General features: G+C 38.9%; 1 protein-coding gene across 1 annotated transcript in view; it reads right to left on the reverse strand.

Moving 5' to 3' along the window:
* The window catches only part of LOC133605614 (phospholipid-transporting ATPase ABCA1-like), a 212,824-nt gene that overhangs the window by 45,375 nt on the left and 142,904 nt on the right, over positions 1-24,545 (reverse strand). The window contains exons 25-32 of the mRNA XM_061958842.2: positions 22,695-22,773; positions 21,817-22,019; positions 18,321-18,372; positions 18,033-18,131; positions 16,550-16,686; positions 12,971-13,098; positions 9,341-9,439; positions 8,244-8,433 (exon numbers count right to left, since the gene is read on the reverse strand). Coding sequence (XP_061814826.2) covers positions 8,244-8,433; positions 9,341-9,439; positions 12,971-13,098; positions 16,550-16,686; positions 18,033-18,131; positions 18,321-18,372; positions 21,817-22,019; positions 22,695-22,773 — 987 coding nt within the window. The remainder of the gene's footprint in view (positions 1-8,243; positions 8,434-9,340; positions 9,440-12,970; positions 13,099-16,549; positions 16,687-18,032; positions 18,132-18,320; positions 18,373-21,816; positions 22,020-22,694; positions 22,774-24,545) is intronic.

The raw sequence follows: 24,545 nt of genomic DNA on the forward strand, positions 1-24,545 counted from the left end.
TGGCAAGAAAAGTACTAAGGGTCGAAAAAGCAAGAAGAACGCAAATTTCGCATAGGACTAGCATTGACCCAGCAACTTAAGGTGGCTAACAACAGAATATAAAGGGGAGTGATTAGAGGAAGCAACAGGTGAGGAAACTAATTACTAAACACAAACAGGAATGTGTATTCAGTGTCCAAGACAACAACAACCGTAAACAAAGGGAAAACGCGCTGGAACAGAACTAGAAATAGGAGAACCACAACAAAATTAATATGAGACATGCCCTCTCAGGTCATGACAGTAACCCTCTCCTCCTTCCCTTCAGGGACAGATTCAAAACATCCCAGAAAGCCAAAATAGAAGTCCAAAGTCACAGGCGGGAGGAGTTGGCGGCGGGTAGCCAGGCCAAAGGTCCCTGAAGCCACACAGGAAAAGACAGGCGGCGTCGGCGAGTTGAACAGGGCTGCAGCTGGCGGGGCGGGCGTCCACGAAATGGCCACATCCATGGCTTACAAGGAGGCAGACAAGAGCGGTAGTGGCACACCGGCAGTCGTAAGAATCGACACCTGAGCATTGCTGGTGACGGCGTGGAGGGTGTCCATAAAAAAACCCACATTCGTGGCCGATGAGGCTGATTTGAACAAGGACGGCTCTTCAGAAGCTGTAAAGGTCCAGCGGTGGCATCTGCGGGCCCACTGGAGTAGCTTGTGGCGTCTGCAGGCACACTCAAGTAGCTTGTGGCGTTTGCAGAGCTGGAGCAGATGGTTGTAGGACTGTGAAGGAATTAGAAGCTTGGCTTGAGCAGGCTTTAAAACTGGAGCAAGCTTAACTTGTTCGGGCATCGAAGCAAGAAGTGGATCCTCCATTTCCAACTCAATCAACACCTTCCGGTACAACTTGTCCATCCACGCCGCACTGTACTTCTCTGGGGGATCCCTGGTAGATTGCGGCTGACTTTCAGGATGTTGCGGTTTGGCAGAAGGAAGAAATATCGGTATCTCCAGAGGTGATGCTGACGCCGCCCCTGCTGCTGAAAGTGGGTAGCACCCTTGAAGGAGGTGGCGGCCTTGCAGGACAAAGAACTGGTACTGGCGGAAGCTGTGTGTCAACAGCTGCACAGCTACCAGCACCAGTCTCTCCTAAGGAAGCGGATTCAAGACGATATCTTGAGGTGGTGGGATGAGCTATTTTGTGCCCTCAGCGGGAGAAGACGCCAGATGCAGGTGGGCTTTGCGAAGCATGGGAGCCGGCATTGGTGGCGAGTCAGGGAGTGCAGAAGCTTGGGTCTTGACAAAATGGGTCGGTGAGGTGGGCAGAGTTTGAACCTAGGCGGGCGGAACACGGTAATTTGGGGGCTGAGCTTGAACCTTGCGAGGCTGACTGGCTTCATTAGTCATAGAACAAAATGTCCATAAAGGCAGCAGTAGTTGACTTAATGTCACTGGTTTGCCTGGTAGACAAAGTTGAGGGAAAAGTGTTTATACTGAATACGCACGTGCCCGCCGCTCGAGCCTTCGTGTGCGCACGCGTGCTTCTGTAGCTGGGAGTGTGACGTCATCAGGCCGCACCGCCACAGTCTTTTCAGACACTGGTGGCAAAAGGTCACCTTGGTGCGTCGGGCAAGCCTCTTGACCGCACTGGATAGCTCAAGCCGTGTGATCAGAAGTAAGGGGGGCATCAATCATACCGGCCTCGTGCTGGCGAAGCGAGGAAGGAGCAGCTGTCCATGCCGGGATCCAAAGAAGAGGAGAAGCATCCGGGAAAAGCGCTGGGAACGACTTCCGGGTGCCTTGGCGATTGGTAAAGGTAGTGGCTTTCTGCTTCCGTTTCCTTTGCTATGAGCTGACCCCATGCTACCATCACGTCGGAAACAAGATCCTCTTCGAACAGCTCCATTTTGTCCTCGCACTCCCACAGCTGTGTGTCCGCTTTAAACTCGAGGAGGATCCTTTACTTGTCCTTGTTGGAGAAGAACACTTCGTTTGGCTGGGTCAATCTGTTGCATTCAGGTCGCATTGCTGTGATGGTTGTGTCCATGGACTTCCATGGATTTCCATGAAGAAGAAGCAGTATGCAGCAGGAACGGCTTTCAAATATGAATCCATTTTAATTCAACAAGGCAAAGCAGAAATACCAAATTAAGACACTCGCATAGCTTGAGCAAAAAGCGAAAATAGTCGCCAAAAGCAAACAGTCCTTGTTGTGGCAAGAAAACTACTAAGGGAGCAAAAAGCAAGAAGAACGCAAATGTACCATAGAGCGAGCATTAACCCAGCAACTAAAGCTAGGTAACTTCAGAATATAAAGGGGAGTGATTAAAGGAAGCAACAAGTGAGGAAACTAATTACTAAACAGAAACAGGAATGTCTAATCAGTGTCCAAGGCAACAAGAAGAGTAAGTAAAGCGAAAACATGCTTGAACATAGGAGAACCATAACAAACCTAATATGAGACATGACCTCCAGGTCAGGACATACAGCATCCTAAACCTTTCCTCGGTCCTGTTTCCTCAATTGACACAGGTGAATAAACGTTCTCAAATACTTCCTGTTTCCGTGAGCACACAGCTACACCCATACCAACATGACCAATACCTACCTTAACCCGGCAAATACCCTCCTACACACACATTGCGCCAAAAAAACCTACATGTGTCTCCGACAACTGTTTTGGACGTATGTTTGTTGTATTCCTTATTTTCTTCTTATTTGCCATTTTCAGTCACTATCCTTTTTCCTTCACCTGCTTTCTTATGCTCAAAGTTGTAGTGTTTGTTTGTCGTGTGCCTGTCGGCATACTACTCACGTGTTTTTTGTCTTGCCTTGCTTTGCTTTACATAATTTTTGCTCACCCTTGGTTTAATTGATGCAGCCCCACTGGTGCTCTTTTGTTTGTACTTTCACGTCGCCTGCCGTCTCTGCAACTTGGGGTCACGCCGCCAGCAGACATGCCGAAACGTGACACAGTTTGTCCAATGAATTATTACTGTCATCTTGTGCACAAATATACAACTGCATTTGAAATGCATCAATTAACTATGTAGAATATGATAATATAGAGCAAAACATTACTATATCACATTAAATGTAAATGATCAAAATTACGTTGACGCCCTTTTTTTTTCGTTGACAAAGACAAGAGTGGAGGAAAGTTTTAGTGGGTGGTCTGTCAGATGTTATAAATAACACACACTAAAAATGACGTGCTTCACTGTCGCTGCCAGCGGGAGAATGTTATATGTTATCATGCAAACATATTTACATCTATTCATCCCAATATTGATTGAGAAGAAATTATACAATAGACATCCATTTTGTTTCTAAAGAAGGTAACAAAAAGCCCCGTAGCCTGAACAAAATCTAGAGAAATTGTCATCTGCAGGTGATCTTTATTCCCCAAAGTGTGGAGCACATCTCCTTCCTATAGCGTTATAATAACAGACAATTAGGCTAAAAAAAAGTAGTGTCTGATGTCAAAAGAGCCTAATTGGATACCCCCCAGTGTGAATAAATGGCTACATTCAAGCGTCCAATTAGGTCGCCGTGCGACACGCTGCCTGCCGAGGAAGACACACTCTTCTTCTTTTGCATATTTAGTTAGTGAGAGAGCGCTAATTAGAAGAGTGATTCTTCATAAAGTGGAACAGACACTACCCAAGTGGAATTTGCACACACACAAAAAACACCGCCACCATGGACAGGGTTTGTGCATAGTTGGCTATTTCTGCTGCAATACGGAGCGGCAAAGCTCAGATGGTGAGCGGTCATTCAGAGACTTGAGGGTTCCTTGAACGAATCCAGCTTCCACCGCGCGTTAAGAATCAATTTGTGACAAACCAAGTTGACTCGTACTTCAGATTTGAAGGTCTTAATATTATTTTTTTCCCAGGTTTTATCATCAATCATTATACCTAGAAATTTGGTTGAATTTACTCTTTCAATTTCTATTCCGTCAATTTGTATTTGTTTGACTTTCCCTTCTACTGTTACCAAATAGCATTATTTTAGTCTTACTGAGATTTAAAGATAGTCTGTTTTTGTCAAACCATCTTTTTAATTTGTTAATTTCTTCTGTTATTATTTGTGTTAGCTTCTGTGTGTTCTCTCTTGAACAAAACACTGTTGTATCATCTGCGAATAATACTAACTTTAAATCTTTTGCAACTATACAAATGTCATTTATATAAGGATTGAACAATTTTGGTCCTATTATTTATCCCTGGGGTACACCACAGGATATATTTAGCGTTGTAGATGTGTGTTCACCTAGCTTCACATATTGTTTCCTGTTGGTTAAATAACTTCTAATCCAGTTTAAAACCAACCCTCTGATGTTGTAGTGACACTCGGGTGGTCTCCAAAAGGTAATCACCGAAGGATCAAAAATAATTTTTGCTTCAACCATTAGTTACACATTATGCTTCTATTCAATGACAAATTAACATAATATAGCATGAAAACAATAAGCCAACTGATTAAATGGAGATTTAATTCATATATAAAGCACAATTCAAATATTGCCAGTCATATCAATAAAATTAATATTTCTAACTTCTCCTCTGTTTCAGTCAAAGTTATACTGATGAAAGATCTCTGGTAAAAGCTGCACACAGAATATATAAAGTTTTAAGTTAAGCAGGACACACTTCTGTTAAATAATTATGTTTGTTTTCATTCTGTTAAGTTAAGCGGGAAATGTCTCTAATTTAAGAAAAAAATATATTTTAGTGTCTTAATTTTTCACAAAAAAATTATATATAAACAATTTGTTTCCCATGTATTTGTATTACTCCAAAACCTGCACATCAAATTCAATTCTACTTGATACAAATAGTATAAACATATGTGTGTGTAGATTGTCAGTCATCAGGTCAAGGTTGAATGGATGCAACTCTGAAACATATTCAACAAACAAGAAGAATCCATTTGACTACATTCAAACTTTGTGGATAAAATAAAACTCCTTTCACACAAATACAAAATGCAAACAAAAATCCTGTCGACCAGGACTGTTGTTAGGTGTCCCTTTTTATTTTCAGGGAGTTGACAACTTTTTACTTGGTGTAGTGGCCAGTGCCAGGTAAAACAACCAATGAAAGAGCATTTTAGGTTAGGTTATATTTTCATTGCTACTACAAATATGCTACATGAAAAAAAAAAGGCGGACGAGTGCAAGCATCAACTGGAAAATATTTACTATGCATACATCACAAATCATGGCAAGTCTTAAATGGTTCGTTTAGAACCTAAGTGTCAAAGTCCAGGCCCGCAGGCCTGATCTGGCCCGTGAATGAATTATCTATGGCCCCCTGGATGATATTTGATTAGTATTAGAACGGGCCCGCAGGCCACAGCCGCCTGCTGCTGTTGTTTTGCACGCACCAATTCTCCATTCCCCACAATGCAACGGTAGCCCGTGAACTCACTGCAGTGCTGCAAGTGGGCCTCGGCTTCATTATTCATCAGCATTCAGGGCAGATGTCAACTTTCAGCAACCCCCCTCACCAATAATGGCTAAACGGAAGGTGGACTGTGAGAACAGGGGGTTTCGGGCCAGGTGGGAAGCAGAGTTCATAGACTTAGACTTAGACTTCCTTTATTGTCATTCAAATTTGAACTTTACAGTAAAGATAAGGACGAAATTTTGTTGCATTAGCTCGTTGTAGTGCAGTATAAAAGAGCAATAAGGTGCAGATATGAAAAATAGATTTACTGTACAGATAAATATATTGCACTTTTGCATTAGCATTCACATTTTACGGATGTATGTTATATTGTCTTTATATTCCAGCAAGTTCATGTTCACGGAGGTAAAAGGCAAACCTGTGTGTCTTCTGTGTGGAGAAAGTGTGGCTGTAATGAAAGAATATAATCTAAGAAGGCACTACAAAACGTCTAAGAAACACAAAGACAAGAATATGGACACGGAACAAAGGCTACAGAAGGTGGAAGAATTAAAACGAGGTCTCAAGTCCCGGCAGGCTCTGTTCACAAAAGCCACATCACAAAGCTATGTTGTCGTTTTGATAACTGACACCATGTTTAATTGTAATTGTAATATTTGAATGATGATAAATGAATGTGTTGTGGCAGTATCCGGATTTCACCAATGCGGCGGTTTGTGGAAACGATCGGTTGCTTTTCCAAACATTTTTAGTAAACTGCTAACGTTAGAATGCTAAACAGGAAGTGCTTAAAGTTTAATGGCTTTGTAAAAACACTGAGACAAAGTCTAAGTGCATTGTGTTCTTCATGGTGTTTTTGAAACTGCACCAATTTTTTCCTCAGAGTTTTCAACTTACGTCAAGTGTTTTGCCAAGAGCATTATTTGTAGTATGTACATTTTCAGAATGTACTTGTTCTATTTTTGGCCAAAGTGAGACAAAGAAAAGAATATGAAGTTGTCTTTATTTTGAAGTTATTATGCCATGATTTTACCAGTCTGGCCCACGTGGGAATAGATTTTCCTTCATGCGGCCCTGGAGCTAAAATTTGTTTGCCACCCCTGGTTTAGAACAAAGCGACATTGTTTTACAAATATCTCTACAACGTCTCCATGGTTTAAATACAAATGTTCTGCACTTATGGAATCCCAACAGTCAACAAAAGTGGGTTTGGCATAATATGACCCCTTTAAAACTCCTCCAGTTATTTAACTATCAGATCCACACAAACGTTTGATATTAACCACTTGGGACATGTTTTTCAGGTGAAAGGTTGAAGTTAAGAACACAAGTCAAGGTTCACTAATAACAATGAATCCTACTGATAAAATTACTTTTGTTCCATTATTTTCTATGGGAGTTTGACCTGGGTCGTTCTATTGTAGACTTTACACAAAAACAAGCTCTCTTCTCAGTCTCTGCTGTGTAATTTGCAAACAACGTATACAGCGATGCGACTCTCACTTGTTCAAACGTTAAAGACATCAATCGTACTACAGCGGACGTGGTGGCTTTATCAATTCCTGCACACGACTATTCATCTATGAAGGTTAAATAACACCAAAAGTCAATACCTGAGAATTGATAATAAGGCTTAGCATTGCCTGGTGTTTCCATGGACACCATAATTCCCACACCGTACCTCCTGTTGTGTCCTGTGTCCATGTTTTTTTATTTAATCTCATCTTTATGGAGTTTTTCAAGGACAAACAAAAAGGATCAGAACTACTACAAAAACACTAGTCAATGATTCTCTATTGCTTGAATTCCAAATGACTTCACGTCCGGCTCATTAAATATGCGTGGTGGTCAAGCCAGCGTCTGTTCTCAATGGGTACTAGGCACGATTTAACCTTTCTCAAAGAAAAATGCCTCATGATGGCGTTGTTTTTGGATGTACGAACTGTTTAAATTGCAAAAAGGATACACGTTTCAGAGTTCCTTGAGAGGTCATCAAGAATGGCGGAAGAGTGCAAGATTTTGTTTTAAAGTACCACGCACTGCAGTCTAAGGGAGCAGAGTCAAAGAGTGCACACGTTTGCAGTGATCACTTTGTTAAATGTTGTTTGATATACTTTTAACAGTTATTATTTCCCATTTAAGTATTATTTTGATATAAGTTGTATTTCTTAAGACACATTTTTGCTTCGAGTGTTCTGTTAAGCACCAACTTGGTGAGTCCAAATAAAATAAATCAATTATGAACAAAACCTAAAAGAGTTAAGTTCGTACCAAAGGCAGCAATCATAAATGAAGCACATACACAACGTTGACATCTATATGCTCACTGCTCCCCTCACCTCCCAGGGGGTGATCAAGGGTGATGGGTCAAATGCAGAGAATAATTTCGCCACACCTCGTGTGTGTGTGTGAGACAATCATTGGTACTTTAACTTAACTTAACTTTTTTTTTATAAAAACGGGGGAAAAACATGCATGCAACAGCAAGGCCACGCAACAAACATAAGTGAAGACACAAAGTTAAATCATGAAATGCAACCTTACCCGATCAAAAACAATGCAAAATGTATCTGGCAGAGTTTTAATACCAAATTCCTTGACCGAGCCTCACACAAAGAAGTTGTAGACCTCCATGCTTTTCCAAGTTTTCATCTGTTTTGTCGTGTAAAATGATGTCTGGAGCACACGATAGTTTGATATGTTTGGAAACTGCACCGTCGAATAATCCTTTATGAATTGACAACATCACGGACACAACAAAATGCAAATCCCCCCGTTTGCAAATCTAAATACTGTATTGCTGACTCGGCACTTCCAGATAAGTACATGTGCTTGTGTAGGAATTATAAAAAAGTACCTGAGGAGGCGGCAGTCCCCCAGCACCTGGGAGGCAGTCAGGCAGCATGGTGGTCCGTTGAGAAGAGCTGCATTGACAGGAGGGGGATGGGTTGGACATGCTCCAGTTGCCATGGAGGAAGATGTCGGCCACTGATTGATCCACAGATGGAACTAGCCAATCAGAGCCAAGGGACGAACAAGGTAGCTTTCTGCAGGTAAATGTGGATTTAGATTTTAATTCACCGCTTGTTTTGTTTATTTGTAATGTTGTTTTAATATGTAATTATATTAAAAAAAAGGTTACTGTGGAAAAGCTCATGTTATAGTACAACAAATTGTTGCAGACATCCGACCTCTAATGTAAAGTAAATATAGATATTTGAGAAATAAGTTTGAAAACACCTGCACCAGTGAGTGACTCCACCATACAGAAAGTCGTAAAATTCTCATTATGTTGCTAGCTTGACATACTTGCACAGCCATTGCACTCGCACCTTAATTATATACTGAACATATTACACATACTGTAGTTGATGTAAAGCACCATAAATCAACACAAGCTCTGATTTAAGGTTGTTGACATTTAAAGGACATTTTGTCTGGAAAAATAAATAGATAAATGTCCTAGCGGCAAGCGGACAACAAAATTGTTTTTTGGTGCCTCGTTCGACAACCCAAGACAGCAGAAACAAGTGGAACGTGAAAAGGTTAAACACAATCCGTTTTTGATTAGTATTCAGTTCTATGGTCATGATCATACTTGTAACCCTTTTCAAGGTATGGTAGCTGTTAACCGACTGGCACAAAATAGCAATATCACAATGTAATGTATTATCTCATATGGTATCATAAGGTAGTATGATACTGGGGAAAAATATCAATATTGTGATGTACTGTATTATGTCTTATAATGGAATATTGATATTGATAAAAGAGAATATATTGATTTTGCCACATAAGTTAGCACTATCTCTTAAATAAAGTATAAATAATGGGGTAGGGGCAAAATATCCATAATGTGATGCATGATATTCTATCTAACAATAACCAATGTAGTACAAATATACTAACTTATTTGTTATTCTTATTAATAGTAGCATTAAAACTCGTACTTACGGAATGGGGTCTCCTTCCATGCATCGGGTACCAAAGCCAGGTTGGTTCACCAGTGATTCCAGCACCTGAGACGGCTCAGCGTTTCCTGCAGTGTCATTACTGCAAACGTTTAAAGCGTAAAGTCAATGCAAAGACCAAGATGGACATCTTTTGCCCAACAACATGATAGCGCTCGTCTTTTCATCAAGAGGAGTCTTCATGAAGGTCGTACGGCCGTGTAATCCAAAATAGTAAAAAAAGGATGATGTGCAGCCATCTGTCCTGCCATTAACAACGGCTGGCTTGCCGCTCGTGTTTCCAGATCATAAAAACAGAGAAACGTGCATATACACGAAATTGGTGGAACTAATGAATCCTGGTTAGCAGCTGAGATATTAGACAAAAAGCTAGCTGATGATCATGATCACTCATCAGTAGGAGCTCAAGCGGATCATTTGGTGTCTTTTTAGTTTAAGAGGGGACGCTTCAAGGGTGCTCGAGTGAAAAGACAATATTATGGAATTATCATTGGCCGAAGTCGAGGTCATGTTTGCCAAAAAGAAAAACCTGGTCATGGAGGTGGACTAGTGTAACTTTATCGCTGTGTAAACCATGCCATGAATGCTGGAAATATAGCCAGCACTTTCAATTAGGTGAAGCGCAAAGATAATAGGGCTTAGAGGTTGTTGTATAGGAAGTTTTAATAAAAAAAAGTTATTCTGTAACATCGTCCTCAGCTTACCTAAAGTCGGGGCGCGGGGGCAGCAGCCTAAGCAGAGAAGCCCAGACTTCCCTCTCCCAGCTACTTTTTCCAGCTCTTCCTGGGGGATCTTGATGCGTTCCCAGGCCAGCTTGGAGGCATATTCTCTCAACCATGTCTTGGGTTTTCCCCGTGGTCTCCTACAGTTCGGATGCAACCTAAACATCTCCCGAAGGAGGCGTTCGGGGGGCATTCTGACCAGAAGCCCAAACCACTTCATCTGGCTCCTCTCGAGCAGCGGCTTTACTCTGAGCTCCTCCCGAATGACAGAGCTTCTCACCCTATCTCTAAGGGAGAGCCCCGCCACCCGACGAAGGGAACTCATTTTGGATGCTTATACCCGCGATCTTGTCCTTTCGGTCATAACTCAAAGTTCATGACCATAGGTGAGGATAGGGATGTAGATCGACGGGTAGATTGAGAGCTTTGCCTTCCGGCTGAGCTCCTTTTTCCACCATAACGAACCGATACATCGTCCGCATCACTGCAGCCGCCGCACCGATCCGCCTGTCAATCTCACAATCCAATCTTCCCTCATTCGTGAACAAGACCCTGAGGTACTTAACCCCCTCCACTTGGGGTATGATTTCCTATCACTCCACTCAACCCTTTTCCCGGCTAGAACTCTGGACTCAGACTTGAAGTGCTAATTTTCATCCCAGTTGCTTCACACTCAGCTGCGAACCGATCCAGCGAGATCTGAAGATACTGGCCAGATGAAGCCAGCAGGACCACATCATCCGCAAAAAGCAGAGAGCTAATCCTACAGCCACCAAACCGGATACCCTCAATGCCCTGACTGCGCCTACAAATTCTGTCCAAAAAAGTTGTAAACAGAATCGGTGACAAGAAGCAGAGTCCAACTCTCACTGGAAACAGGTCCGATTTACTGCTGGCAATGTGGACCAAGCTCTGACACTGATCATACAGGGAGCAGACCGCCACAATCAGGCGGTCCGATACCCCATACTCTCTAAGTACTCTCCACAGGACTGCCCGAGGTACACGGTCGAATGTCTTCTCCAAGTCCAAATAAAACAAGTGGACTGGTTGGGCAAACTCCTCTCCAGTAAACCTGAATAGACCTTATTGGGAAGGCAGAGGAGTGTGATCCCACGATAGTTGGAACACACCCTCCGGTTCCCCTTTTTAAATAGAGGAACCGCCACCCCAGTCTGCCAAGTCAGAGGCAACGCCCCTGATGTCCACGCAATGCTGCGGAATCTTGTCAACCACGACAGCCCCACAGCATCCAGAGCCTCAAGGAACTCCAGGCGGATCTCACCCCCCCCTTTTTTGGGGCTTTTAAATGTTATTCATTTAAAAGCCCATCTTGGGAGACGAGTTGGACATTAGCATTAGCTATAAACTCTTTGCACAGCACATCATTTGCAATAATTGTTTTGGAATTATGTTGAATTGTATTGTCTTTATTCAAATAAAACGCTATTTAAGTCAGTGTGTTGGATTACTGATTATATATTATAATATACGTTATGTTATATATTATTATAAACAAGCTCACTTAAACACTCCAGCAACAGAGCCAAAGTCGTATTAGCGTTGAGGGATATACTGTCAGCATTAATAACATTGATGAGTTCACTGTAGTACAGTACGGCAAGGATAAAACGCGTGAGTGTAATGTGTAAATCGCATGCAGAGTGTGGAAAGAAAATTACTTTGAAAAAGCAATTTATATTGTTACTCCTGAAAAAAAAAAAAAAAAAGGAAATACTAGGGAAAGTAATTATTGCATTTTTAAAAACCGTCAAATGTTTTATGAGATCAGAGTGCGTAAGTGTGTGTCTTTAAATGGCGGTATGAGATGTTGCCGACAGCAGCTCCTGTTGAATGTGCTCATTATATGTTGTTTGCGCTAGTTAATATAGCAATTGAAAGTGCTTCGGTGGCTGTGTCTCTCCTTGTCCATAAAATGGGTATTGTAGGATTACATTGTCATACCTTCATTTTATTGTTGTTAATTATACCCCCATGATCATAGCAATTGTGTATGTGTGTGTGTGTGTGTGTGTGTAAACTTACATGTTGTGTGTTAAGTTTAAGGTTTGATGTTCCCTTTTCCTATTTGATATTAAGTTCATTAGCAGTGGCGTCGTGGCTGGTGCTTTCACAAATAATGAGTTACATCACACATATCGGTAAGGGCATTGTTACGTACGTGAAAGTAATTAATTAGATTACTCGCACATAGAAAAAGTAATGTTGATACCTAATATTCTTAACACTGACAGCCGATAAAGCTGCTGGATGTTTAAGGCTCGTGATATTTCAAATGCAGTTACAACCATCATTATTTTGAAATAAATAAATTGGCTACAGCCACGGATGTTGTAAATTTTTTTAACCTAATTAGAGATCCCAGCGATTACTTGCTTTTGTTGAGCTATGATTATACATACATATATATATATATATGTGTGTGTATATATATATATATATATATATATATATATATATATGTATATATATATAAATATATATATAACATGTAAAAAGCATGTTAGGTCAATTATGTTAAAACTGAGGTCAGTGTAGTTGCCTCTCAAAAGGACGTCAGGAGACACAATAATACCTGAAGGCGTCCATAAAAACAGAAGGAATTATCGTTGGAATCACAGTGATTGACACTCATGGCTTATGGGAAATACAGGACAGTGTCTAGACTATTACCTGATTAAGACATGTTTTACAACTCCTCGTTTCTGACAGCCTCCATGCTGTGCAGTCAATAAAATGTCCTTTTTTTCCAAAACAAAATTTTGTTTAGGTATGGAATATTATAATAATATTTACAAAATGCATAAAATATGAATAATATAAACAACATCTAGGAAAACACAAAAATGTCACAGCATGGAGCGGGTTACCTGAAAAAGTTGCTTTGGGGCAATCCGTACATCCAGGGCTGTAGTTCCAGGCTGGGATATTCGTAAAACGGTGGGACGATGAGCGAGAAGATGAGGGAGAGGCACACAAAAATGGCGGGCAACACCACCTAAACCAACCACAGTTCCAATAATCATGTAAAACCTCATATTTGTCAAGAACATTTTGAATTGGACTGAAAACTATACATCAATAATTGGTTTCTTGCATTCTTTTGTATTCTTTTTCTTGTTTTTCACTGTCATCCAATTCTCTGGCGTATAATTAGTTTTTTCATTTAATCGTCAAGAGGCGGCTTAAAGGTCAGATATATTTAATGTTTAATCACTTGTACGCCGTCATCGGCCCAGGCTTGATTAATTGGCCTTTGCAAATTCAAGAGGCCGGCCGTTGAAAATCCTCACTGTTGCACTGCCGAGAAAGCAGCAGCAGAAAGAAGATAAAGAGCAAGCGGAGCAAAGCTTAATGGACGAAACGCTTTCTCTCGGCCTTGTTCTATTTTTTGACGGTAATTGCAGGTGACAGCTGGTGCTTCTCCCATTGAGAGAGTGGCAAAAAAAACAAAGTCATTAGGCCCTCGTGTGAAGCCAAAGCGCTTTGCCATGAACAATGCATGAGCTTATTGCTAAATTGTTGGAGATTTATTTAAAGGACAACGTTGGGACTAGATTTTAAAAAAATGAATACAATCTTATGACTATCATCCTCATTCATCACCATTGTTTGTGTCATTTTCTCCTGAGAGATTACCTCAAAAAACACTATTTGCTGATAATGTGAAATTTTCAACACAAAATACAAGGAAAAACAAACAATAGAAGCCAAATTGTGTTACCAATATATTATAACCAAGGGTGTGCCCCGGTGTTGTGTCGTAGAACCACAGCTTTTAGATACAAATCAACGCAAGCTAAATTTTCATGCCAAAAAATGATTTTCACAAATGACTTTAAAAGTTTTGTTGACATCAGCACATCTGCAAAGCTATGCAATTTCGATTACTTTCATCCAAATCATTAATCATCATTTTTGCGTTTTGGCTCGTTCTATTCAGAGAGATTAGCTCAAAAACACAATTATCTACTGATAATGAGTGTTTTAATCAAAACCTGACACACTTTGAGTCAAATGGTCTTTGAGCACACACTCTATATTGCATAATTGTAACCAAGAATGTGCTCCAGGGTTCTGTCCTACAACCCCCATTATTCATTCCTTATAATGGAAATCAATGATGCTCAATTCAAAGTCACATTTTCTTGTCAAAACTGATATTTAAAAGTAAAGTCCAATACTTTTTTTCTTTTTACATGTACAGTACATATCTGTGCAATTCTGTCAACTTGTATCTACATGTATGGCTTTTTTGTGGCAATACAGGAAGGGCCTGACTGCATTTTTGTTTATATTATAGTTTCCATTGTAGTCACACAGAATTTATGTACCCCCAGTGGTATGCGTATCCCACTTTGGGAACCTCGGCTGTGGTCTGGCATCTCTCCTAGACCCACTGCTATCCATTCCTTAAAATGGACTGAATAATAAAAAAAGCGAACCAAATTAAAATTATCTTACAACTTGATTTTGATGACCTAAAACAGTACACCAGGTAACAAACACCAGATAAATGTACAGCCTTTTTACCTGTGTTTTATGTCCTGTCTGGCAAGTGAGTGCCCATTTATACTAACAAGTATTGGCTGTACCTTAGTAACAGCTCTTTATAGAAATTAATGTTGACATGTCAGAAATGTGGCTGTTTATTGATGTTGACTTATGAAATTATATGGAAAGAAATAATAAAGACGTCCACTTCATGGGCTTCAGCAGCCTGTCATCTCTGCAATTATGGCTGGGTTGTATTTAATAAGCACCTAATGAAAATACATAATTAGAATGCCATCCATCCATCCATTTTCTACCACTTGTCTCTTTCGGGGTCACAGGGGATGGGGGGATGGGGGGACGGGGGGTGTCTGGGGGATGGAGCCTATCCAAACTGCACTCGGACGGAAGGCGGCGTATACCCTGGACGAGTGGCCACCTCATCACAGGGCCAACACAGATAGACAGACAACATTCACACTCGCATTCACACACTAGGACCAATTTAGTGATGCCAATCAACCTATCCCCAGGTGCATGTCTTTGGAGTAGGGTTGTCCTGATACCAATAATTTAGTACCGGTACCAAAATGTATATCGATACTTTGATACTTTTCCAAATAAAGGGAACTACGGAAAATGTCAATATTGGCTTTATTTTAACAGAAAATCTTAAACTACATTAAACACTCAAAGTCAAAGAACAATTTTACAAGGTTAAAATATAAATTAAAAGGCATTGAAATGGCATCGACACTGAAGAGAACGTTTTTCCTGTGTTCCTCGACTACAGTCTGCACCGGACCGAACAGCAGGACAGGTGTAACAACTACATTATTACCTGTCACTTTTTATAACTCCTTGTGCAGATCTGAATGCTTATTATTTAAAGGTTTACCTAAGTTTGAAGCAAAGGTTGAAATACTAATCGCCACATTTGGCAAGGCGTGTTTTAAAGCAGCTGTTGTGAGAGTGAGAGTGTGTGTATAGCATGGTGGATGTCCGGTTGTGCCTTGCGGAAATGATGAATAAAGTGACCAAGTTGTAACTAATAAACGGCCTCGTCATTCCGGCCTAAGAGCGGAGCTTTACAGACCCATTGTGAAGTGAAAGATGTTACCCCTGACAATACATCGGTCCTGGAGAGAACGTCTCCCCTGCTCTCCTCGACCACGGTCTGGGAGCCGACAAGTAAGAAAGGTGTAAAACAGTACTTACAACGCGGTTCCTACCTGTTGAAAGCGTCACCTTTATTGTTAGTTTTGAAGCCCAAATACCTCCATATTGCGCTTCACGCACTCTCTTTATTAACCAGTAGAATTGTAATTTTTTGCCATTTTTCCTCTCCAAGATGTTATTACTTGTATGCACTGCGTGTGTGCGTTTTGACACACTCAATATCATGCGCCTCTCAGCTCTGTAGTCACCGCCGCAAAGCGGCACTCAGATGAAAGAGCGGGGCAGATACTTTTGAAAGGTGGTATACTACCGATTTCAATTGATTAGTACCGCTATACTTTATTAGTACCGGTATACCGTACAACCCTACTTTGGAGCAATTTGAAATTATTTAAAAAACACCTGTGACAGGTTGGATAGGATAGACTTTTAGAATAGGATAGATTTGTATTCATCCCACAAAGAGGCAATTATATGGTTGCAGTGTAGAATTTATATCCAGCAAATCGTAAAACATAATAAAAAAATATGAAAAAATAAAATGAGTAATAAATAATAATGAAAATAATAATCGTAATTGCACAGTATCCAGAAGAATGCTTTTGTATTCTTAGTTAGGGAATAATATTAAGCCACAAGATTTAATTTCTGTCGCGCTACATGGAGATGACAAACCCCACGCTTACACGGCATCACACAGGACTTTTACAGCACTAGCTAGCATTCCTCAAGTATGGGGCGTCCGATTCATCGACATGACAGACGGCGACCATTACCTGGGCAATGAGTCCCTTGCGGCTCCTGCGGGCGTGGTGGAAGCGCTTGATGAAGAGTGCCAAGAACTGATGCCTGATCAGCTTCCGTCCAGTGATCACTGCCGAGCCCCGGCCTACGCCACAGCTCCTCTGTAAATCTGATGTGGACATTAACCCCCACTGGGTGATTATTCATCATGCGCTCCAGAGGCATGGTGGCCTAATGGGCTGCTCAGGTGTTTAGTGTGAAAGCCCGCCAGCTGCTCCTTCAAAAAATATACTTTTTAGATTTAGAAATAGTCATTATGTGTCTCCCACTGCCAGTCTAGTAGTTTTACAGCAACCATTAAGATAATCCTATTTTCAAACAATATTTCTAAGCACTGTGCAACACTAAGCATATTTTTTTTTACTGTTTTAAAATGTTCCCTGTAAATTGTCAATACAATCCAAAAATATGAAAACATATGAACAATTTACATTTTAAATGAAGAATTAAAGTGCATCTTTAATATAAAATCTAATATAATAATATGTAACAATTATTGTCCATATTTTAGAAGTTGAAACCGTCTGTATTTAAAATTTAGCAACATTAACATTCATTTATATTTTTTACAGCATCTTTTGAAGGATGTCCCCTTTAAATTTGAAGGTTAACTATAATATAATAAATAACTATTGATTGATCTGTGATAGAACGGATTAAGAGGTATTTAAAAAAATATATAATATTTTACACAGATGCCCAAATAACTAATATCTTGTGGAGTACAGTAAAAGTTTTTTTTTTTTATAATTTAATGGTTGAAACTGCATTTACCAGTATATTCAAATTAATTGTGATTTAATCAACATGTTAAGGGATATTGTCATTATATTTTTTTAGGTGGTCACCTTTAAATTTAAGGACAATCCATTAATGAAAAACAATTATCTAAATCCATCCATCCATTTTCTAACGCTTGTCCCTCTTGGGGTCGATAATGCACATATTTCCTAACTAATAAAAATTATTTTTTTCAATTAATGGATATTAAAAATAAACAGAATTTATAATTGTTTGTAATGGTAAACTTACCTTGTGTGCCATATTTTATTCGCATTAACATGATGAATATTTTCCACTATATATTTCATTTTACTTTAATGATGTTCACTTGATATTTATGGGACATGCAGAGGTATTTATATGAGCTTAGAAATAATAATTACAAGCTAACTAAGACTACACTTTTTGATATCTTACTCCACATATGACAGGCAATTGAATTACAAATTCTTAGGAAAATTCTATTAACGTTTGCCTTGTCCTCCTGTCGAATGTTTATTTAATCAAAATTTTAAGAGGTATTTTTAATTGTACTATTGTCAAAGACGTTAAAGCTTGACTTCAACTTTACTTGCAAACTTTTCTTTATCACCTGTGTGGAACCAAAGTCACCAAGTTGCATTATTTAAACACACCCTTTTCCTTTTCTGAAACAAATTGAATGAGACTTGCCGCTCTTCTTGGGCTGTTGTTCCATTTCCGGATGGACGGCGGCGGCAAGGATGACGCTGTTCCGCTTGGATTTGCTGGCACTTCTCTCCCGCTTTGTTGCTGTGGGAATAAACTTTTATTTTTTGTGGCCTGACCCAATTTTGGGGTGAAAAATATGAGTTAAAAATAAATAGGGGCCCAGTCAGGCGGTATATATTACTCTCTGTAAAAGCTGGGTGTTTTAGAAGCAACATGGAATGTGTTTGATTGAACCTTGTTGGGACAAAAGAATGAAAATACAGAACTTACCGCATGGAATGTCTGCATCTACTCCTGTATCTTCAGCCACTTTTAAAAATATCTGGAAAAACAGCACACATGAGTGTTATTTAGGGATGGAAATGTAATATCGTGACCGAAATTATCACAGTTATTATCATGGTATTGTTGAATTTGCTCACAAAGAAGCCACATATTTTTAACCAAGCTTCATGTTTTTAAATAAATACATAAATAAATAAATAAACAACAAACACACAATATACTTTCCCTGGAAGAAAAAAACATTCTGGTTTCTTAAAAGCCACCGTATTGTTATTGGAGTGTTTTTACAGTTTCCCTACTGTCAAGTTCCCCATGATTGTCTTTAGCTTCTTCTCAGCTAGCAGTTAGTTTATGTTTAAGTTTGGATTTAAAAAGATAATTGTTATAACACAACAACAAAACACGCAAGCAGAAGACACCTCCACACAGGGTAACAAGGTACCTTTAGGACCAGTTTAATTTCAAACAACAATTGTATACAACATATGCAGTATAAGTAAGGGGTCCCCACTCCATCTTTTCATCAGTTTGGGGGACCTTGGCCTGGCAATTGTTGAAGACTCCTGTTTTAAAATGTTTCTTAATGATAAAGCAAAACTGCATACTTCGCTTGTGGGTTAATTATGTTAAGTCAAGTGAGTTATTTTCCTGTTGTATGCAGACAAGGCCGTGTATAGCAGTTGCCAGCAGGCAATTAGCAGTGCCAGCTGCTAGCTAGCGATTAGCAGACTAGCTTCTCCAAGAAATGAGCAGTATCCCCAGTCTCTGAGTTTATTAAAGTACGGTTGTCAATCACTGTTTTACAATCATTTTAATTTGAAATGGTAATCAATTATCATTAATACCGGTAATCCTTAGATCCTTATTTTCATCTTTGTACATTAATTTGAAGTATCACGTGTACAAAAGTATAATGGTCTTCACACCTAAGAAATGCTTAAGAAGTCTAATTACAGGAATTTCAAGTTACATCTCGAGTTGGTGGCGCACATCCAAATTATGGGAACTAAAGGATGGATATCTTCAGAGTGGAGCTTCTTCATAAACACCAATTTTGTTCCAGATCCAAGCACTAGAATTTGCCGTCAACCTCTGCTTAAACCTTGCAGCGAAGACTCCAAATCGTCACACTTTATCGCCAACCATCCATCTAGTAGCAATAAATACATTTAACAATATTTATTTACCAATTTAATATCTGTACGCACTTGACATCCATTGCAGCTGCTCACCGTGGAGGGGGGGGGTCACTACATCTTCTCAAGGCCTCCTCTTTTTCCCCATCTGGGGTTTTATTGAGTTTTTCCTTGCCCCAATGTGGGTGTATATCAGGGCATGTTGTTGTAAGTTTGTGAAGCCCAATGGGGCACCCGTGATTAAAAGGCTATATAATTGATTGATTGATAGTAAATGTTTAAATTTGGGTGGCGATTGGGAAAAGTCCTTGGAAGAAGTTTGTACAACCCCTGGAAATTACTCAAATCCTCACATGCAAACCGAACTTGCTGACTCCTGTGCGTTTCACATATTTTGTTCCTTCGTGATTTCAGTGCATTCTGTCAAGATGAACATGCATTTGGACTTTGTGTCAATTAGACGCACAAGTGGGGGGTGATATTAATTTCATAACCTTCTGGTAGGTGCTTCATTTTTAAGGCAAAACAGCAAACTGTGCTGCCAAGCTCTGCCGACAGCTTAATCTTAAAAGGGAAGTGCACTTTTTTTAGGAATTCTCACAATCCTTATGAAACAAGAACACATGTTTTTCTTTTTTTTTATACATTGTAAATAGTAAATAAATGGGATCAAAAGTCTGCTTACAATGGGTTGCACACTATTAAGCCCTTAAAAAACATCCAAACATCGTTTTATACACAAACTGTAAATATATATGTAATGTAGTAACATGCATATTTATATTAACATTTAATAATTATTTATAATGCTCATTTTAAGCGCATGGGTCGCATTAACTGAAAAAACGCATCACAACAATCACTGATTACTACTCACTGCAGACTTCATGAAAGCCAACAAACATAATAAAACATCACTTACTGTACAATGTCTGCTGTCACTAGAATGTCGACAATAGAATGTTGTTTTATAAGAATGACTCATAATCCTCGTGAAAAAAGTGGGGTGAAACCAAGCATCTTTTCGTGTCATTCTCGTCATTTCCGGTTCTAAATTGGCTGTCTAAGTGTACCATCTTGTCGGAGTACGTCCTCATCCTTCTACTAACAAGATGAGAGGCATTGTGATATAAAATAAAATTCCATGAGCTCTGAGGCGAGATAGCAGCTTACCAGCCGATCATGTCATCATAGTTACACAAGCTAGTGATCACGGCGCTGCTATAGTTTGTCTGTCTTAGCACTTGTAATAATATCACTAATACTTGGTTCATGTTCAGGTCACGAAATGTAAATGGAGTATTGTTGGCGCTTTTTGGATGGTTATTTATTGGATTTTTTGGGTGGAATAGAGAACCTCCCATTGGCTTCATGTAAGCAGACTTTTATTTACGTTTCTTTACAAGTTAGAATGCATTAAAAAAATACATCCGTCATCTGAACGATAGGCAACATTTCATTAAAAAAGTGCAGTTTCCCTTTAAATTTTAATCTTTGCAATTAATCGTTCAACGTTGGTGTCGATTGTGCCAAGTCCCTAGAAGTCCGCGAGAAATGACCCAAATCATAAGCTGTGAACCACAATGGCCAATTACACTTATACAATGGTATCTCAATTTATGAGGGCTCCAATCATCCTAACAATGGACATTTATTCATTAAAGTATGAAAAAGCTGCCGATGGATGCGCCTGAGGTTTTTCAGTTTCTTCTGTCTCCTGCCTCTACAAACTGGACAATTGATCATTGCTCTAGGAACACAGACATACATATCGCCATAGTATGTCGCTTAGTGTCAGCTCTGACGACCGGTTCATCCCTCAAAGACATCTGTGTTCAAAATAAACAACAATAACGATTCCTTTTCTTACATGATGGAGAAGCATCCCGTATTCAAGAGACACCTGCAGAAATCAGATGCTGGAAAATATTATTACAATATTTCATATGGGATCTGAGCTGAGGATGTCGTGGCTTGTGCAGCCTTTTGAGACACTTGTGATTAAGGGCTATATAAATAAACTTTGATTGATTGATTGATTCACAAAACTACTGTAGTTGTTTGCAGTACATTCTATTGTATTGTATTTTTCCAAACAATATTTCTTATCTAAAGGTTTTTTGTTGTTTTTTTTTAAATACATGTTACATGTAAACATTGTGGTGTTTTTGGGTGTGGGCCAGCAATTATTATATTGCTTTCAATTAATTTCAGTGGGTGGCGCTGATTTGAGATACGAGTGTTTTGTTTTGAGTTACAAACTCGGTCGTGGAATCAATTGAGCTTGTCAGTTGAAGTACCATTGTACATATACTATACATTTTTACGAGCATCATGTTCTGTACCTCCTCCAGTGTGGTGTCGGAGATGCCATAGCTGGTCAAACCCAGGTCAGCCATGGCCAGGTCGAGCTCATGAAAGAGTCGGGCGAATGAGCCGTCGTGGGCCCCAATGTAGGGCAGGATGTAGGTAATCTCCTGGCCAATGCATTCCAAGAACATTCCATTGGAGACGTGGCGGCGCACCAGCTGACCAAGCGCTGTCAAATCTGCCAAAAGAAGACCTGACTTCAGTTAATGCTTTTTGAGGGTTTGAGGAGTTGGGGTTCATGGCTACTGGTGATTTTGCTCTGGTTTTCAGAAAATAAAAAAACTTCATCCTTTGGCCTTACTGACATGTTAATAATATTTCCCGTCGGTGCGTTCAAAAAGTCTTTATTCGCATTTAACTTGCATTAACTTTTTAGGGCATCTCGGAAAAAGCCTCCAATGTTGTCAGGGAATTCTTTGGACAGAACAGGCCAAAGTTTGTATGATACAAAATTGTGCAATACTTTGAAGGCATCAAAAATATGCAGAAACATCTCCAATGTATTGAAAGATAGATATGAGCCTTAAAATACAGTGCAATAATTTTTGAAGGCATCTAAAAAAAAACATCTAAAAATGCCTCAAATGTTGTGAAATCTTATTCCAAATGGTACGACGCTTAAAATACTTTGCAATATTTTTGGGATGTTATATAAAAACATAGAAAAATACCTCTAATGTTGTGAAACCAGACAAGAACAAAGCAATAAAAAAGTGGAATCGCAAACTTCAGACAAAATAATTAAGGTCAGATTGAAGGCAATAAACAATAAAACATGAAAAACGTCACCAATGTCGTGGAATCCGATATTTTTGGTTATATTTACAGTAGTGGATATTAATGAAGGCCCTACCTGAAGGCTCAGAGCTGTTCATTGTTTGACTTCTGATGTTGCCTTCCATGCTGCATTGCTTGGAAGCGTGTTCCTGCTCCTGTGAATTAGATCTTTAGAAATTAAGTTGATAAGTCACAAGTTGTATATTCTTGAGACATGATATCATAATTTTCGGAAAACTAAGGCTGTTTTTTTAAAGAGTTTTAATTTTATAACATTTTTGCACGAAAAACTTAGCATTTTGAGTTAAACGCTGCAATATCAAGCCCAGCTTTGTCATTAATACAGTAGTCTACTACTACTACTACTACTACGAATAATACAAATGATAATATTAAAATGAAGCTGTAATCTTGTTGATTTAATTTTTATGAAGAAAGAAAAGGTAATATTATAAGATTAACATTTGATTATTTAGAGAAAAGATTTAGTATAGGAATACAATCTTATTGTTTACTCTGGTTTTGAGAAAAAAAGTTGACATTTTATGAAAACAAAGACAATTATTTGAAAAGACAGGTGGAAGTGGTTCAGGACGTAGAGCAGCTCATCCAGGAACCGGAGGTTGGTAGGTTAAACCCCGCTGCCTCCATCCCAGTCACTGTTGCTGTTGTGTCCTTGGGCAAGACAGTTTGCCTCCAGTGACGCCTACACGGGTGTGTACACATGTGAATTAATGTTTGGTGGCACGATTTCAAAGCCGTGTTTCTGTAGTCTAGTAGGGATTTAACAATATAACAATTTGGGTATTGTGACCTAAATTGTTATTATTATTGTCACATTTTTGAATGTGCTCCAAAAAAAAAAGTACATTTAAATCTTTTAACCATGTTTTTTTTTTTGGATAAAAAAACAATATACTTAGCTTGGCAGAAAAAACTTTAAATATTGTCATGTTTTCTTTAGAGCAAAATTATTGTTGAGTGTTTGAATATGTTTATGTTCTTTCGTTTTAATTTGTAAAGATTTTAGAATGTTTCTTGTTGCACGTTCGGTTTGTGTGAAGTCACGCAGGTTCACTTCCTTCACTTCGCGCGGTTTGTCATTAATACCAGTAATCGTTACACCACTACAGACTAGTCCATGGAAGCGATGGCTACAAAGGTAGGTTACCGTTACCATTACCATTATAAGTGGATCAAATGAAAAACATGGCCTCTCAGAGTAAAGCGCTTTGTGTGTCTAGAAAGTGCCGTATCAATTAAATCAATTATTGTAAAAAGTTGTAATCTTAAGACAATAAAGGCTTATATTTATGTTAAAAAATGGGGGATTTTTATGTGGCTGACAGCTTCATTATTTAGTAGGAATATTATTTTAAGGAAAAACTGTCTAAAAACTGTAATATTGCAAAAATAAAGTCTGTTTTCAAGAACAAAGCAGCCATATTATGAGATTTACAATTTAAAAAAAAAAAAAATTTGCAAGACAACAGGCAAATATTTAAAGATAAATAGTTGTAATCTTATGTAAAGAAATGTTTATTTTAACTAAAAGGGGTGGTTTTAAGAAACTAAGTTTGATTATAGAAAAAATTCATAATTAAAATAAAATATTTATTGAAGAAAGAAACTGCCTAAAAACTTCAAGTTTGCAAAAATAAAGTCTGTTTGAAAAAGTTGCTATGCTACAAAAACATTACATGTAACAAAATGTAATATACGCAACCTAAGACAAATATTTTAAAGAGAAAATGTTGTAATCTTATGAGAATGAAAGCCTAATGTTACATAACTAAAGCGGTGATGATGAAGAATTACGGTATGTTGCAATTTTATTTTTGGAAAAGACAAATGTGTAATCTTGCAAAAATTAACATACCATCTTTAGAAAAACACTGTAAATGGTAAATGGGTTGTACTTGTATAG

This window comes from Nerophis lumbriciformis, linkage group LG05, assembly GCF_033978685.3.
Source record: "Nerophis lumbriciformis linkage group LG05, RoL_Nlum_v2.1, whole genome shotgun sequence".
Classification (NCBI taxonomy): Eukaryota; Metazoa; Chordata; class Actinopteri; order Syngnathiformes; family Syngnathidae; genus Nerophis; species Nerophis lumbriciformis.